At 38.5% G+C, this 17,743-nt stretch overlaps 2 protein-coding genes across 3 annotated transcripts in view; one reads left to right on the top strand and one right to left on the bottom strand.

Annotated features, from left to right (window-relative positions):
• Nucleotides 1–11,229, top strand: part of cacna1c (calcium voltage-gated channel subunit alpha1 C) — a 77,889-nt gene extending 66,660 nt beyond the window's left edge. The window contains 1 exon segment of the mRNA XM_088003532.1: nt 371–11,229. Coding sequence (XP_087859658.1) covers nt 371–865 — 495 coding nt within the window. The 3' untranslated portion in view covers nt 866–11,229.
• Nucleotides 11,230–12,992: 1,763 nt separating this feature from the next.
• On the bottom strand, nt 12,993–17,721 carry LOC106922175 (uncharacterized). 2 transcript variants are annotated; one of them, XM_014994384.2, is made up of 8 exons: nt 17,321–17,721; nt 16,925–17,127; nt 16,100–16,210; nt 15,885–15,980; nt 15,522–15,632; nt 14,566–14,683; nt 14,269–14,472; nt 12,993–14,181 (listed from the first exon to the last, which is right to left on the bottom strand). In XM_014994384.2, the coding sequence occupies exons 1-8, from the start codon at nt 17,466–17,468 to the stop codon at nt 13,154–13,156; spliced, it is 2,019 nt and encodes a 672-aa protein (XP_014849870.2). In that variant the 5' UTR covers nt 17,469–17,721; the 3' UTR covers nt 12,993–13,153. The 2 variants fall into 2 exon arrangements, with proteins under 2 accessions (XP_014849870.2, XP_014849878.2); XM_014994392.2 differs by having other exon boundaries at nt 14,269–14,469; nt 17,321–17,719.
• Nucleotides 17,722–17,743: the final 22 nt, after the last annotated feature.

A 17,743-nucleotide genomic window follows, 5' to 3' on the forward strand; every position in this document is an offset into this window, starting at 1 on the left:
GTCTTTTAATAAAGGTTTTAAGAGGTATGGAGCAAACTACAAGACAAATTTGGGGTAGAACGGACAGAGCCGCCGCCCAAAGACCAAACTAAAGAAGAATGAGGAAAATCTTAACTCTCAAAAGACTTATAGTGTTAATTGCAGCATTAGGTGGCTCTACAAAGTATTGACTCAGGGCAGCTAAATAGAATGCATACCATTTAAATGCTGTTTATTTTAATTCTTAATTATGCATGACTTCATGTTTGCCCATCAGACAAAATCTGATTAAAACATACTTGTGGCTGTAAAATAAACATGATTTTCAAAGGCTTTAGCAAGGCACTAACTCCTTGCTCCCTTTTTCTTCCTTATGCTTTTTGTTTCAAAGGTTCTTATATCAGAAGGTTTGGGTCATTTTGCCCAGGACCCTTCATTCATTGAGGCAACCAAAGCAGAGTTAGCTGATGCCTGCGACATGACCATTGAGGAGATGGAGCATGCAGCCAGCAACATTCTCAATGGCAACACCGCCACAAACCCTACATCAAGCACCTCTTCCACCTCTCAGCACAGCCCTAATGGCAGCCTCCCCTGCCACAATGCAGCAGCAGCAGCTGCAACGCACAGGGACCGAATCACCGGCCTGAGTCCAGGCGACGCGGAGGCAGAGGCTGGAGGGGGCAGGGGCTACATCCACGGTCCATCCTCTATAGAGGAGCGACAGGAACTGCTATCTAGAGTGGGAGGGCGAGAAGAGGAGGAGGAAGAGGCAAATGTGAGGGAAGAGAGGCCCCACAGAAGTTCAGCTGTGGTGGCAGGAGCACGGCAGAAGAACAGCAGGCTTTTGGAGGATGAGGATTTGGAGTGCGTGACGAGCTTGTAGGTGCCGCCTCAGCAGCTTTGATCACCAAACTGGCCCGTCAGAGGCTGAGGTTTGTCAGTGCTGGCGAACAGTGCGGCGGCTGGTTGGCTCACTCTGTCACTCTGGACAATGGCGGCCAGCGATGCACCTTTAACACAACAAGACTTTGTCGGGTTTAATTGAGTTAGTATGTGTGTCTGCAGTAAAGTATATCAGACTATATACTATCTGAGTGTGTGCTTCTGTGTGTCTGTGTGTGTGTTTTTCTCTATTTGTACTCGTATGTGTGTGTTCACCACACGTGTCAGAGTGTGGCTCTAAAGTGCCTCACAGTTTTATCATGTCCTCAGCCTGGGATGAGCAGGAAAATGGAGATAAGCAAAAAAAAAAGACAAAGGACAGACTGAATGGAAGAAAGATCAAACAAAGAAGCAGGAAGTCCTTTTATGGACTGTACCGTTAATGTTTTCATTTCCTATGCCTAATTTGGTAGTGTGTTATTGTTGTCTGACTGGCCGCCATGACGCCAGGTAGAGGACACGAGACCAGCTCATGGAGGGTCTCTTGAAGATTACCATCTGACCACAGCCCCTCCTGTGGTCAAAGGTCAACTCGTTCTTCGTTCAACGATGATGAAGCGCTGTATTGTGTAAAACGGGGACAAGAATGCCCCGTTTAAATCCCGTTTTCTCCTCTTCCAAAGCTACGGGAACCTGGAGCACAGTCCTGCCAGCCCGAGAGTGGATTTAGGGGGACACGCTGCCCCCCAGCCAGGTGTGGGAGGGAGGATTGGAGGAATGATTTAGCAGCCACAACAGGGCTGTAACAGGAAGGGGGGAAACTTCCTGGCCAACAGGGAGATGGCTGGCTCTTTTTTTCTCTCAGCTGGTTTTCTCAGCTGGACTCCAGCATGAGACCAACTCACCTCGACATAGCTCCACCACATCCACCCTTTCCTTGTTTGGCTCCACCAAACAGGAAACTAGAGGAGCGACTGGTGGCTAAGCAGAGACAGAAAGTACCCCCCAGCCCCCTTCTCTGCCTCATACCTCACTGTTCCTCACTCCTTTCTCCATCCTATCCTTCCTCCCTCTCCTTTGCTATCTTACAACCACTCACCCCTTATAGCTGGATTTTTGTGCTTTTTTCAGCACTTGAGGAGGCGAATGTTTGTCATGCAGGGCTACCCAGATGGTAAAGTGGAGGGAAGAATGGGAGTGACCAATTGAAAGGAAGAAATAAAAAGAACACTCTGGTCAAGGGGGTGGGGGTGTTCCGCAGCAGAAATGCCGTCAATCAACCTCACTTCCTTCTCTGGGGCACCTCCTCTTCCTGTCAGCTTGGAATCCTGTCGGATTTGCTGCCACACACTCTTTCTACAGACCGTGCCCACTATGTATTTAACAGTTCAATATTGTGCAAAACTGGCTAGCCATGACAATATTTTGTTTTATATTCATGACGTTATTGTTTTAATTTATCTTTGATTTGTTTGCACAATCGGGGTGCTGGTCTTATAAATGTATTTTTGCTCGGTTTATTTTTAGGAAAAAAATTTTTAGAGGTTTTAAGTATCGAAGCAGGGCGTAGTGTGTGCGGGTGAGTGTACCTATAAATGTCTGTGCATATGCGAGTCTGCATTTTAGTACAACTTATGAGTGTGTGAGATGGAGTGTGTGTGTGTGCGTGTGTGTGGGAGGGTCTTTCTCTCTATCTGTATGCACCTTTTACAGATTCTATTTATTTATTTATTTTTTCCAGAAGAGAAAATATGTGGGAATGTGTGCGTGTTTTCTTGTGTACTATAAAAAGCTGATTTTAAGCCTATACAGTAAATTAAGGTAGCATTACAAGTATGTTATGTGTGTGAGAGGGTGTGTCTTTGTAGTAATGGGCCTCCTTAACACAGGGTTAACGTGGACAGGCATACTTCCAAAGCTTTGTGGTTACGTTAGCACGGTTTTTACTTTTCTTAGCCAAGAGGCCGAGAGAAAAGTGTCATTTTTGAACTCTAGTCATTGCATAGCTTTTCTTTACTCCCCCATTTGGATATAGGCTGGGGTGAGGTCTGTGGTCAGATAAAACTGCTGATCAGGAAGTGTACAGTATTTGGCCAGAGGTCACAGAGCCTTTCACATAGGGATGTCTTAATCCGAAGTATTTGCCTCCAGTAAACAATTCAAACAATACAAGAGTATTGGCATTTTGTCAATACAGAATGAAAGTTCAAAAGTTCATCAAGATTGATACCATGTATGTGCCTGAAAACCAATATAAATATTTTCAAATTGGCACTTTATTATAATCGTCATGAATAAATCATTAATTAACTATGATAAATCGCCTTTTTAAGTGCTATTTTCCCAGCACAATTACATTTAAAAAACACTTAAATGGAACCTGTCCAATGACACAAAGTAGGTTATAAAACATGTCCAGGTCTAAAAAAAAAAAAAACTACAAAATTTTTTTTTCAAGAACGGAAGAGAAACAAAGTCGGTGACATCTCAATACAGCCTAAAGAGGGTTACGGTAATTTCCCGACTCCAGCAAACCATCGGGGGCCACATAATCCACTAACACAGAAAACACACAACAGTGATAAATCTTCCCAGGCGTGGCAAAAGAAATTATCATTTGAAAACTGCATTTTGTATTCACTCAGGTAATCTTTTTTACTGATATTAAAAAGTCTTTGGTTATCTGAAATATTTAGGTTTGGCAAATAGCCAAAAGCAGAATAAATCTCAAAGAAAACAAATACTTGTCAAAACCCTTTCTTGTATCGATTTGAAAACGGGAGAAATCCATTATCGATTATTAATTCACCTATGATTCAGTATTTTAGGGGACGTGTGGCAACTTTATACACTTTACCAATGACACTCTGGACATAACGTTAGATTTTTTTCTCACTAAAGGAGTTTCTGCAGGACCATGCTATGTTTAACATATATCTGACTTGGCACATGTAGATAGCCTTCAATAAGCTCACATGTTGCTAACGCTTACGTTTTCATGCAGAGTAGTTTGCTGTAGTGCTAAGCAAATGCCAGCAGGTTTACTCTGTTTTGTTAAAAGTTGTTTATAAAGTGGCTCGTTGGATATTCCAGTGTGGTTCCAGCTCATCATCTTTGAACATAACTTGCATGAGAAGTTGTTCCTCGGCTTAGGGCACCTAAAATCTGCCACTATTTCTGGTCTCAGGAGTTGAGTTCAGTGTTCAGACTCGGGACATCCCTAATTACTACAGTTGCACTTCTCCTTATTCGTAACGACAGAAAAGTTTAAATTTATACTGCCACAGTGACACATCCATGAATAACTAGGGCTGTTGTCCAGTTGCTGCAAGACTTAATAAAACCTCTTTGAGACTCCGATCACAAAAATAGTTTATTCCCAACACACTAGAGCCATTTATCATATATGATTGTGCATCAGGAAAAATAATTAGGTCGCCTTGAAGGGAGAACGGCTTTAAGATTTTTTTTTGTCTCCAACTAAATAGCAGGTTAATTTTTTTATATAATAAATTCACATTTATTACGTAATTATAAAGTGGATCTACTCGAGACAAGGTCATAGCATGTTTTGATCTGAGATGCAGCTTTTTGAGGAACTTTTGAGAATTTTTTTAAACAAACAATTTAGATAAGAATCTAAATAAAGCAAAGAAAACTCAGTAAAATTGCTAAAACTTAACTCAGATGTAAATACATCAAAATTATTTGATTGAAACAGCTAAAGCTGAACCAAAGTCGTATATATTTTTAAGCCATTACTGACAAGAGTAATTTTAACTAAACTCCAACATGTTGGAAAAGCTTTTGTCATCCGACGTCCCATTTTTATAAATAAAAGCGAAATAAATTACAGCTCACACAAAAACACCAACATACATCAACATATGCCCAAAAGATTTTTTTTTCCTTGGATTTCCCATCACTGTCGTGCTCTACATGTGAAACAGAGCAGGTTTGTGGCAGCGGAGAGTATGCATAAACACACTGCCATACACTGCATCCTGTGCCAGTAACAGACTTCTGTCATTATTATGCAATCTAAATGTGAATGTTGAGTGGGTTTATAGCTGCAGTGCTGTTACCGTCTTGTGTTTCTGATCATATCCTGAAGTCTGGGTCCTCACCTTCCCAAACTTCCACAGGAGCCTGTGGCTTCCTAGAGACCACCTTGGCATTTCTTACAGTTAATCTGAACCTGTCTGGAAACCCAAACTGAAAGTTCATTTCTTGGCCATTTGCTCATTTACGTTTTAAGCTGTTTCAACTGAATGTCTAAGGTGGAGAGATATGGTCTGCTTGAATCCTGAGCAGCATTTAAATTCAGATAAAATAAGCACTGTCTATCATTGTGTCTTGGTTTCTGTTTTTTTTTTCTTCTTTTTTTTTCATTTTAATAGTTTGGAAGATGCTACTCTTAAATATTTATATTCATCTACTGACAGATATGGGGACTGTCTCAATGACAGATGTTATATATATACTGTAATTTATTTATGGTGAAAAATGTTCACTTCTTTTATCCTGACATATGCACAAAGCAGTCTGCGCATATCAGAAGTGCCCCAACCAGGCTTGCTTTGTGTTTTTCTTTTGCCAGTGTGAGAGATTCAGAGCCTTGTGGCGTCCCCGTGTGAAGTCAAGCAGCATTGCCGTTAGCATGACCGTTGAGGTGTTGTGTTGCAGTGTAACGATATAAGCAGGTGGGAACCTGCAATCCACAAGATATGCAAAAACAATGCAATAACTATGACTGTGTACAAAGTTCCTGAAGTAAACATGTGTGAAAGTCTACAAAAAAAGGAAAATCTGCTTCAAGATGTGTCATTATCTCATTAACTCAGTGGTTTCCACAAAACAAAAAACCTAAAATACTTGAAATCAGGTACATTACAGTGCAGTATACTTAAGTTGTATTTATGTCTTTTGTCGCACTAGAGTTTTGGTTGAATCTGACCTGCAAACAGTGTTTTTTCTTGCTGCTGAATAACAATCTAGTTACAGCCGACTCACAGTGGAAAAAAAATATTCTTTGTTTTTCGATAAGCAGGAAAACGCAGCTCGCTTCATGTTCCTGTCTCGACCCCTTTGTGGATTTGTTTTGCTTTTTAGGTGCATTTCTGAACGAGTTAAACTATTTTCCTCAGATTCATCGGCATCGAATGAAGTCTGCATGTTTAGTTGTTTCATACTCATTACGTATCATATCACCTTGACAAACAGTAGCGTTTTCTACCTATAGTGCACATTACAACATTGGACTTGTGGCAGAGATATCTGAAAGATGATTTTGCATATCTTGTGTTTTATGGGCTTGTTTTATACTTTCTGATACCCTGAGCTACCGAAAGATGCTAAAACATTAGTACGCAGAATACATTATTAGCTCCCAGGCCTAAACAGGCGTTTCTAACACGAGTTTTATTTTGCTTGTCATTACTAATTTGCTCTGCAGACCTATAGAAGATGAGCCAGTGGCAACTATTTCTGTTAAAAAGGACCAAAAAGTTCATATTTTCTTCATACCAGTCCAACGGTAATTATGTGAAGTGGTGAATATGACAAATCTGCACGATTACTACACATATTAATCAAAAGCATTGTAATTTGTTTCTGGTTTTTGTGCTAGTTCCATCCACCAAATGGAAACTGTGGATCCGTTACATCACTAAACCCGTTCCTACTCCTGCGTTTCACGAATCCCTGCTGTCTTCATGTACGTTTGGAGTAACAGTGGGTCAGACTGATTTACTCAGTCCATGCTTTGATGAAAATTACTCCCTCTGCAGGTCAAAGTGAAATAATATACTGAAGTGAAAGCAAAGATTGATAAATGCTTGATTTTCTCCCTACCCCACTTTTGGCAGAATGATGACAATCTGGCGACTGATGACAATGGGAAGGCTATTTTGGAAAGTATTTGAGGGAATGATATTGGGAACTTTTTGGGTGGCTTAAGTTCTGACATGGTGGATTATATATTAAAATAACGTTCACATGCATGAGGCTCTCTCTCTTTAGAGGTATAAAGTATTGGTCCTATATAGCGGATTATATCTTTTTTCTCACCACTAGCTAAAGATTGTATATTTTTATATACTATATATAGCAAAAATGTATACAAATATAAATATTTAATCACAAGAATGTCAAAATAAGGAGCAGGAAGGGGACCTATATGAGAATGTATTTGGACTGGATGTCTTATTTGGCCCTAATGATAGGTGGCACTCCCAATGCGATGACTGTGTTTTTAGCCAAAAGTAAAACCTGAAATAATATGGTTTTCTGAAGAAAAATATAACATTGTTCATTGTTGCACATGATAAGCTTGCAAAGAGAAACAAAACTGTTCGCAACATTTCTGGAAATTTTGAAAATATTGCTGATTGGAAGGTTTTCATAGGAATTGATGCTAATAAACAGGAAATTAGGGTCATAAGTAAAAATATTTTCCATGGTAGACATACTTAAACAATAATACCCTGCCTTAGATGTATACAAAAATACAATTAAAATTTTAAGTAGTACAAGGAATCAAATGTATGGCTTTAATCTTCTAGTGCTCTGGAGTCAAACATGTGACCTTAATTCAGTTCAATCATCCATAATGGTCCAGGGTTTTTCCCAACCTAATTTTCTTGTTAAAAGGCAAACATTGTAGTTTAAACTTTACGTTCACTCCTACAAATTCCTGTTAATTTCCATGGAGAGTTTCCAACTTTGAAAATTCCTGAAATTTTGCAACTACAGTACTTTTGTGTAACTTATATACAAAGTAATCTGAGGATGTTGGTAACCATTTGAATCATTCTGCTGCATTTCGGATTTTCCAGTCCCACAAGTACAGCAAAATGTTGGGTTGGAAAAAGACTAAGTGAAAACAGTGGAGGTCTGATCACCATTAATGTTTCAACTTCGGTAAAAAAAAAAAAGAAAAAGAAAAAAGTAGGCCCTTTGTTTAAATGTTAAACATCACGGTATTTCTGAAAGACACATGACAAATGTTGGTCTATTTTAATCCGCAGACAGACCTGAAATCTAACATGCTTTTGCTTGCGTTTGTCTTCGACACGTCAACCTACCAGCAGCCTGTCAACACAGGTCAAGGTCTGCTCATAAACCCCAACTGTAGCACTGAGAGGCGCGTCTCTCTGGAAGTAGTCCTACATCAGCAAAACACGCATTATCCTAGCAACAAACCAAAAAAGAAAAAAAAAATCAACCTCTAAAGGACTAGATTTCCATATATTGTGAATAATCATAATTGTGTAGCTTCTATGCTTATCTTCCAAGATGAATTTGGAAGACTTGAACTACATCTGTATAGATTTTTATCTGCATTTTCTGCAGGCTAAAACGCAACATACATGTAGGTTCGCGTCTGGCTAGTTGATTTTAGCTTCATGCCGATACGATGCTACGTCTTCCAGACGTAGAATCAGAACAAATTGTGTTATGTTAAAGGTTTTAAAAGAACATTTCATGTTTTTAAAGAACATGTTGGGTTGATCCTAAGAATGAAGTTTGAGCAGATTTTCTTTTTGGCTAAGGTGATCTGAATGTAGTTATGTTTCTGAGACAGAAAAGATGCGATGAGGGTTTGAATGATGACAAAGGGAAGCTGCTGTAAATTATTTTAAACCACATACAATATTAAAGTATTAAGAGTTTTCCATTTTTGCAAGCATGAGGCTGGGAGAGAATTTTCCTCACGTTTCCTTAATGTGGATCTATCATTGTTGCAACTGAAGTGCTTTATATTTTTCTTGTAAATCACAGTTTTTGTTGTTCATGGAAAAATCATGACAAAATATTTTAAGATTGCTATTTTGAATAGAGATTATCTTTTCTAGGTGAAGTTAGCATAGTCTGTTGATGGAAAAAAATCTAATTAAAAACACTGATTCTTCTGTTTTTGGAGGCCATAAAGAAACATCTCTGTGTTTGCTATACAGATATTATTTTGATTATATTGATAAAGCAGACAGAAAGAGGGCAGAAAGTAAAAGATGGGATATATTAATATATTTAAGTGATTTCAATGAAACTGATGTATTTTAGATATTAAAATTATAGAAGGATATCAAAATTACAAAATGTAAAATGACAGCTTTATGCAGGATGTTGCATTCTGTTGTATGATTTTGATGTTTAAATAATAATAATAAAACGGAAAAAAAAAAATCATCAGATTTTCAGTTCCCATGTTGTGAGAGTTTTGGAATTGTGCAGATGCTGGCTTTTTTCTATTTTTGACCTAGAGGGCAGCAGTGTTCCTGGTTTTATCATCAACAAGATGCTTCCATTAAATTGACACGAGTTTACTTTTTGCAAAGATTTCTTGTTATCGTTGTTGCTTGTGCAAAAAAAAAAAAAAAAAAAAAAAGGAATCTTAATTATGTGTTTATTGATAAAATAGAAGTACAGCTAAGAGCAGTGCAGGATTCTGCAGAAACTGTACAGGGATGATGTATGGAAGTATGCAAAACTACCACATAAAAACACTTAATTTGCAATCTGTAAAATATGCTTTGGTTTATTGTTTTTTTTTGTGGGGGGGGTGTCTGTTTTGCCAGTGTGGTACTTCTTTACTGAGCATATCAGAGGTTGGTGGTGATGAGCTGCCTGCATCCTTTTTCTCTGGAGGCAACAGAAGAGATTTGCTTGTACTGTAGGATTTAATCAGCATGCAGAATAACTATGTATAAATCACCCATTGTGTAGCAGCACATACATCAGCACCTTTATGTCAATAGGATGACTGTTTTAATAGGTCGTTGAAAAGCCTTGTGCTTCTTCCTTTGATTTGTTTGTATTTTTTTACGGTTATGCAAACAGAGTAAACCCCAAAATCCTGGAAACTCCACAAACGTGGCACAAACATTGCTTTTTAAAAAAAAAAAAAAAAAAAGAAAAAAAAAAAAAGAAGAAATTACACCCAAACCCTCTTTCATTTATATTACTGAATAAAATACAATGTACGTGTAATGCAAATCAGTGTATTGGACCCCAGAGGCATATAGGAGCAGCTTTGCAAAGCAGCAACAGTTCTCATCATCATTAGAATTGAATGTTTCTGCTTGCATTTCGTCTCTTACTGCTAATTTTACACACAAGAGCTACTTTATGTTGCACTAAAAATTATTTTAAAAATCCATAAAAGTATCCCCTGAATGTAGGAGACAGTGGTGATCTTACTGGAGATGTTAAGGGTGAGACAATAGAGTGAAAGAACAGTATTTCATAGCCAATTATCTTAGCCCCCACGTCACTTAGGTCTCTGCAGGTTTCTCTTTTTACAGCACAAAGAGTTAGGTACATATGGGCCTTGTGTGTCTATGTGATGCAGCTTTATTAGTGTTTTCATCTAGTCGTCATTAGCAGCATGAGATCCACAGCAACGTGTAAGGTAAAGGTTAAGGAAAGCTCTTTTTCATTCCTTCTTCACCCGAGTGAATGCCTGAGGTGTGTGGGTTTGCTCTCCTATCATCAGCAGTGTCTTATGGTCCTATTTGTGTCTTCAGTTACTACTCATGCAAAGTGTTAAAGGGCCATCACTGATAGGACTGAGCAGTTTGTTTTTATTCATCTGAAAGATGTTCCTCATCGCTCCATTTTCTTTCAGAGGCAGGTGATCACACCGAGACCAATTTGTTGTAATGTTAGCAAAGGCGCTACTGTTAAATGTGATATTAACAGCACTATTTATGGTCTAAATAATGAATTAGAGTATATTATTGTGCTTGGTAGCTTTGGAGGCAGGTGGCCATTTTTGTAGTTCTTAAACATAAGCCACTCCCCCCTCCACAGCAGGTGGGATTTCATTCATACCAATTTTGCAAAGTGACACTGGCCCAACATATTTTAGTTTCCTTACGTTGTCATTTGGTCTCTTAGCGATGACTGCATGGTGTCTTAGTTTACACACCCTTATTTTCTTCTTCTCTTTCTTTTTTTCTAAAGATAATTTTTTTAATTATTATTATTATTCTGTCAATTTAATTTAGGTATTAGAAAGGGAAAGAATACAAATTAAATAAATCAGAATATTAATTCAATCACTTTTTCTACTCCTATTTTCCATAAAAATTAAAGTAAAAAAAATTTAAATAAAAAAAAGTTGATTTGTAAATAAGTTATGTACAGTTTGTATCTGTAACTTGTCAGTCTGTCATTGGTGACAGAGTCTGTCTTGCTTATAACGCACGCTACCAGTAAATAAAAAAGGAAAAAGTATATTTAGACTGTATGGTCCCTTGAAGCAAGTTTTAAATTAATATCTGATGTATATTCCTGTAACATTGCATTTTTATCTGAGGAATGATGTTATTAAAAAATTGCAAATAAATTGCATTTCCTACAGCCGTTTTGCTTTTCCTTCCACATGTGTCACACTGGACGTCATGGTAAGCAGGTTTTAGGAACCTCTATTGATGATTTAGTGATGTGATCCTCTGTCACAAAGGTCAATTGTCAGCTGGAGGATTAGAAAATAGTTAACTGAAAACTATCCTCCTCTTTAAACTATATTCACTTGAGGTTACCGCCACAATTTATTTATTTTTAGTGCCAAAACAATTTAAAAATACAGTTTTAAACTTAGTAGCATTCACCTATTTTCTCAATATTTTGTACAACACCCCTTTAAACTTAATGGCTTATTTTGGACGTCCTTCCAGAAGTTTCTCAAAATAGCTTAATGGAGTTTTGGCCCTTTCCTCCAGACAAAACTGGTGTATCTGAGTCTTTACAGTTCTACAACATTCCATGAGCAGTGCCTCTCACAGTTAGGCTTTTCTCAATAAAATGATATTCAAATCCCCAAAAAGCTGTACAATTCAAAGTCAAAAAAAAAAAAAAAAAAAAACATTCTGTTGCGCCTTTGGAAGGTGAACTCGTTCAAAGATACAGAATAAACACACTCGTAACATTTCTGCTGTACGAAAATATATTTTACTCACCATAGATGCTCAGTAGAACCCGAATCCAGTTTCTTAATTATGCTGCATCTTTCAAAAATCCGTCCTCATGGCCCCAAAAGTGCACACACTGCTGTAAACACAATCCCTCTTTGAGTTCTTCACAAGAAGCATGCAAAAGTAGTAAAACGCAATAATACGGTGACCACACGACCATATGTTTCTAAAAGCAACAACTTTGAACCTGAACAGTCAGTTGAACTAGAACTTTGACAATTACCAGGGCCGCCCTACTTTTAAACTATGGGGCTTGTCCTTACTTGTGGTTCGGAAGCAAAAAGTCCGAACCGTAATCTCCCTCGTTACTTTATCTCTGACAGTAATGACAACAAACACACATTACGGCAATATACTTGAAAATAACACAAAATAAAGTAAAAACATTGTCCATTAGAATGGATGAAAATGTTTAAAAAGTACATTTTTATAATAAAAATGTCCGAGAATATTGCCTGCTAGCATAAGCTAAAGTTAATGTTAGCTACAAAGTTTAAAGAAAACAAAACTCACCTTCGTATCCGTGAATGTATGACGAGGCGTACATCTTAAAACCCTTCTCCAAATGTGTCTCCAGCTTACTTATTGAAGTAATTGTTACCTTGGGAAACCCTGCAAGCACTTAGAGTAAAATACCATTTTCAATAGACCGGAAGTGACCGAGGCGCTTGTCTCCGAACACGGAAGGTTTAAAATGCAATTAAACCTGGTTTTTTTTTTTTATCTAAATTGATTTACCATACCATACCATACCAACTTTATTTATAAAGCACTTTAAAACAACCACAGCTGATATAAAGTGCTGTACATTAAAACAACATAATTAAAAAAAATTCTAAAAAGATTTCTAATAGATTGATTATAGAAAGTAATTTTTTACAAAATAAAATAAATAAATCCAAATAATTAATTAGTTTGTAAAAAAAAAAAAAAAAAGGCTGCAAAGCAAAGAAAGGCATAACTGTGTGAAAGCTTTCTTTGATTTTAAAGAAAGATTGAATCAAACTTTCAATAATTATGAGACCTGCAGGACAGTCAAAACAGGCCGCAATCTGACTCAGGTAATTTTTAAGTATTCATATTTGTCAGAATAACAGTTTCACATTTTACACAGAAAGAAAAAAAGAAAGACAATTCAATGAGAAGGCATCAACTAGTAAATGTATTTTAATAGGTTCCATAACAGGATTCACCAAAGTGAAAAACTGCAATTACTAACACAGTGTTTTACTGACCATATCATTGAAAATATGCCAAAGGATCCTGAAAACCATAGTTACAAGTGTTGTTGTGTGACCAAAGTCAAACCACTAGCAGTCAGGTTTATGAGTTGCCATGTGTCTTTTCATATTCCCCTGCTGGGAGAATTCCCGGTCACAGTTTGGACACTTGAAAGGCTTGACCCCGTTGTGGCTGAGAGAGTGCCTCTTGAGACAGTTCAGGGTAAGGAAACGTTTGGGGCACTCGGCGCACAGGTACGGACGATCCCCCGTGTGAGAGCGTGTGTGGACAACGAGGTGACCCTTGCTGGAGAAGCCCTTCCCACAGTGGATGCAGGTGTACGGCATCTCGCCCGTGTGCGACCGATTGTGCAGCCGCAGCTCCCCGGACGAGAGGAACGCCTTTCCGCAGGTGGTGCACAGGAAGTTCCTTTCCCCCTTGTGCATCTGCATGTGTCTAACGAAGCCGTTTTTGCTGAAGTGTCTTTCACAGATATCGCAAAAGTTGGGGGGACCGTCATGCAGGTGCTCGTGCTGCTTGAGAGAATACTGGCACAAGAATCCCTTGTTGCATTCCTTACAGGTGAACTCTCGCCCTCTTTTGTGAAGTCTCTGATGGTAATAGTACCCAGACTGGCTTGTAAATCCTTTCTCGCAATCAATGCAGCTGTAGCGGAAGGAGTGGAGCTTCAAGTGTGTCGTAAGCTGGTTGGGATGTATAAATCTCTTCTGGCACGTTGGGCATTTGAGTTCTTCTTCTGTTAGGCTTTTCTTCACCGGTCGCGTACTCAGGAACCTTTTATCTTCCCCTGTGGGCTCTTTCCGTTTCCGCCGACTTTTGTTTTTCGCCCCGTCCTTCTTCTGGTCATGTTCCCCCTTTTTGTCAATGCTGTCTTTCTGTTTGGCTCTCTGCTGATTCTTTAGGTTGTCTTCAGCTTTCTTGCTTTTACTTTTCATCTCCTGGCTTTTCAGCTGATTTTTGTTGACCTTTTTAACTGCCTTGGGGTTCTGAACAGGAGCCGTCCACTGCTGCTGACGCTGGACGTTCTTTCGAACCGTCCTCTGTATCGGCTGCGTGCCTGGACTCTTGGTGCAGATGAATAAACGAGAGAGAGACCCTGAAAACACCAGAAAGAACATACTAGTTCAGTAGAGTAAAAAAAAAAACATGTCCGATTAGAGAGTTTTTCTGGCCTTCAGCTGACCTGATTTATTTTTGGGCACCCAGTCTTCTGATGTGTCATCCAAGCTCTGATTTGAATCTTCCTCCAAGTCCTCTAGCGCCAGCGTCTCTTCATCACTGTCGAATTTATCATCGTCTTCTTCATCATCCTCGCTGAACTGATCGGTTTGAGTAGAGAGGGCCAGCGTGGATAATATTACATCCTCTTCAGTGCTTGAAGAAGCTGCTAAAGAGAAACTTCTTAAGCACTGGAGTCACTTTAGATGAAGAAAAAAGAAAAAAAAAAAAGAGAAAAGAGACAGCAAATCCTTGATCTCACCTGAACTGAGAATCCCCAGCTCTCTGTGATGGAGCAGCAGAGTCTTCAGAGGAAAAGGTTCAGACAGATGATGTCCAAGGTCTTCTGAAGCAGATGATTCATTGAGCCAATTTGCAGTCTAAGAGGCCAGAGACATGCAGGTAGCTCAGTGATATTCACTTACACACTCCATTTAAAAAGGTTGATCACAATGAAGTCACGTTTTCTGATCATTGTTTTTTTTTCTCCACAACTTTTGTTGGCCTTTAGCATCACTTCCATAATAAACATACATGAATTTTGAGCATCAAGCGCATTGACATCCTATAAAATATTGTTTCCACGTAGTGCAAAACCTAATGTTGCGATGATGATTGCGTTACGGTATGTGCTGCAGCCCTACTAAAAAGGTTTGCATTTCATATAAGATCGTTTTTATTAAACTTAACAGATGTTTATCATTTGTACGACTACTTTAGCAGCACACGTGTCAAGGTTGAAACAGTTCCGTCTGTATAAGGCAAGGACAGATTTTCAGTTTTAAAAAGTTACGGCTTCAAAACCACTGAAATTTTTTTATATTATTGTTTTCCTATAATTTTTTTAATTAGATGCCAGCAAAGGCATAAGCCTATGCTGATGACTTGTTCTTGTGCATATAAGTCAACTTGCTAAAGCTAAGACTATTATAGTTTTCTATTACCTATAAGAAAGACAATTTTGTTAGTTGGGAAGTAGTCCAATTGCAAAAATCCCAGAGTCGTGGTGTGGAAGCTAAGAGAACATCATCACAACAAAGCTACGTTTTGCAAACTATAAGCAGCATACTGCAGGCTGGCTGTCTGAGGAGACATTTTTGTACTGATGCCATATAAATTTTGTATTTTTATCCAGGTTTTCATACTGACAAACTGCACATAGGCACTGACAAACGCAGGTACATGACTACTCCTCTTCTGTAGAGGCTTCTAGAATACCTGCTGCAGGTCCGGTATAGGCAGCAGCTGCTCCAGCCTTGACAGGAGCAAAGACACAAGCTGTTGGATCCGCTGGTTGAAGGCCAGTCCATAGTGATCAGGAAAAACTTCCTACAAACATAACCACAAGAGTAGATTTAATTTAGTTTGACTAGCTTGTAATGTGACATATAAATAATTGCTACTAGACGTATTAGCATGATTAAATCAGATGCTAATTACATCCACTTACAAATGGTTTCCAGGCTACTCTGCAAAAGCTATGTCTGAAAAAGCTGGAATAATTTGTTTTTTTTTCTCTGATGTATAATTTCAGGCCTGTTCTTAGAAAACGTACTTACTTTAATGTTTAAATAAACTCACTTGGAAGAACAGTTCCTTTTCTAAGGGAACATTCAAAATGTTCTGCACCAAGCTCGCAAAGTTACTATAGGAAGTCTTCAGAATATCAGAGCTTTCCTGTCAAGAGATGGGCACAGAAAAGTTAGCAATTACCTCAATGGCTTTTTAAAAATATATATTTATATTATCATTACAATAATAACTGAGTAATATGAAAGCTTTCTTTAAAAGCTCACCATGTGTTCACTGGTGCTCAGTTCCAGGCAGCAGGTGTGGATTTTATCCAGGTGGCCTTGGATCGTCTTGATGTTAGCTACACCGTTGCCCCGACACAACTCCAGGACAAACTGCAGCAGCACAACGATCAGAGTGGAGTTATCAGGACAGAGAACAGGAAATATCAGTAAAAGGTGCAAGCATGTGGCAAATGGGAAAACTGCAAAAAGAATCCTACACCCAGGATAAAACAGAAAGTTAACACCATTTCAAATCTGGGTTTTTATGCAATTTGTTGCCTCCTTCTAACCAAATGCAGTATTTTACAGAAATTGTATTACTTTCTTTTTACTCAAGTTTGTCACCACCTTCAGTTCTGTGTCAACTCCGTCATGCACAGTCAACTCTGTCAGATGGACTTTTTGTTGTTTTTTGTTTTAAATAGTATTTATTTTGTTTCTTGAGAAACATTTGTCTGTAAAACTGAGTAAAAATATCACTAATAGGGTATTTTAAGAATAATTTTATATTTATTTTGTCAGATGGTGATGACAAAGTTCTGGGTCAGGTTGATTAAAAATTTTATTTTTTAAAAGCCTGCACCTTAGCATCTTTACATTTCCAAAACATTATTTGTCATATTTGCATACATAAGGTTGAGAAATAATAAATTTAAAAAATGGGGAAAATTTAAACCCATTTTGTCCCTATTCTCAACAATCACATAAATAAACACGGAAGAAGCTACCTGCATTAAGAAGTAAGAATACACCAGCTTAAGCTGAGTTGAATACCTGACAATCATCATCATCATCAGAGATCCAAGTTTAAAGTATCTTCCTCACCCTCGCTCTGAGGCCCAGGACGAGCTGACCCTTCTGACTAGGACTGAGAAGCTCCGGCACGATCTCTGTGGCCAGGTCGATGAAGTCCAGCAGCTTCTCATACTGGACGGCGCTGTCCTGCTGCACCGCTTTCCACACGAAGGCAGACATGAGCCTCACAGGAGGAACCAGCAGCTGCAAGGAGGCTGGAGGAAGCGGGGAGCCTAAAGGCGACACCACGGACATTACTCATATGATGTGAAGCAGACTCCGAAGATGAAAAGCAAGTGCATCCACCTCTCGACGCGGAGGAGAAGATGAGCTAAAATTAGCGTTGCCATTAACACGTTTGGAAATCCGCCGTATTTATAAAAGCAGCAAAACCAGCAGGGATGTGGGTGTAATTATCGAACAAACCTTTGCCACTCCGCACCATTTTTCGGTAGTGGAAACGCCTGAGCAAAGAAGCAAAATGTAATTTCACGTGAATCTTGCAGAGGCTCCAACAATAACTTCCGGACACACGGATGTTCTTCTTGTCTTTGTGGCGACGAGCAAACAACATTGCGGCGCAATACCGCCGCCTTCCGGTGACCACCGTAGATCAGAAAATAAATAAATAAATAAATAAATAAATAAATAAATAAATAAATAAATAAATAAATAAATAAATAAATAAAGCTAGAATAGACAACTATTAAAATGTGTAAGTCTTTTCTGCGCAAGCCATACTTTTGAAAATTTTTGTAAAATACAGACATACTACATAGAGATATGGTTTTAGTTTTTCACATTGCATTAGTCAAATAATATAGGACCTTTCTGACCACCTTCCAAATA

Source organism: Poecilia mexicana, unplaced genomic scaffold, assembly GCF_051168715.1.
Source record: "Poecilia mexicana isolate PSO_F unplaced genomic scaffold, ASM5116871v1 scaffold_23, whole genome shotgun sequence".
NCBI classification, from domain to species: Eukaryota; Metazoa; Chordata; class Actinopteri; order Cyprinodontiformes; family Poeciliidae; genus Poecilia; species Poecilia mexicana.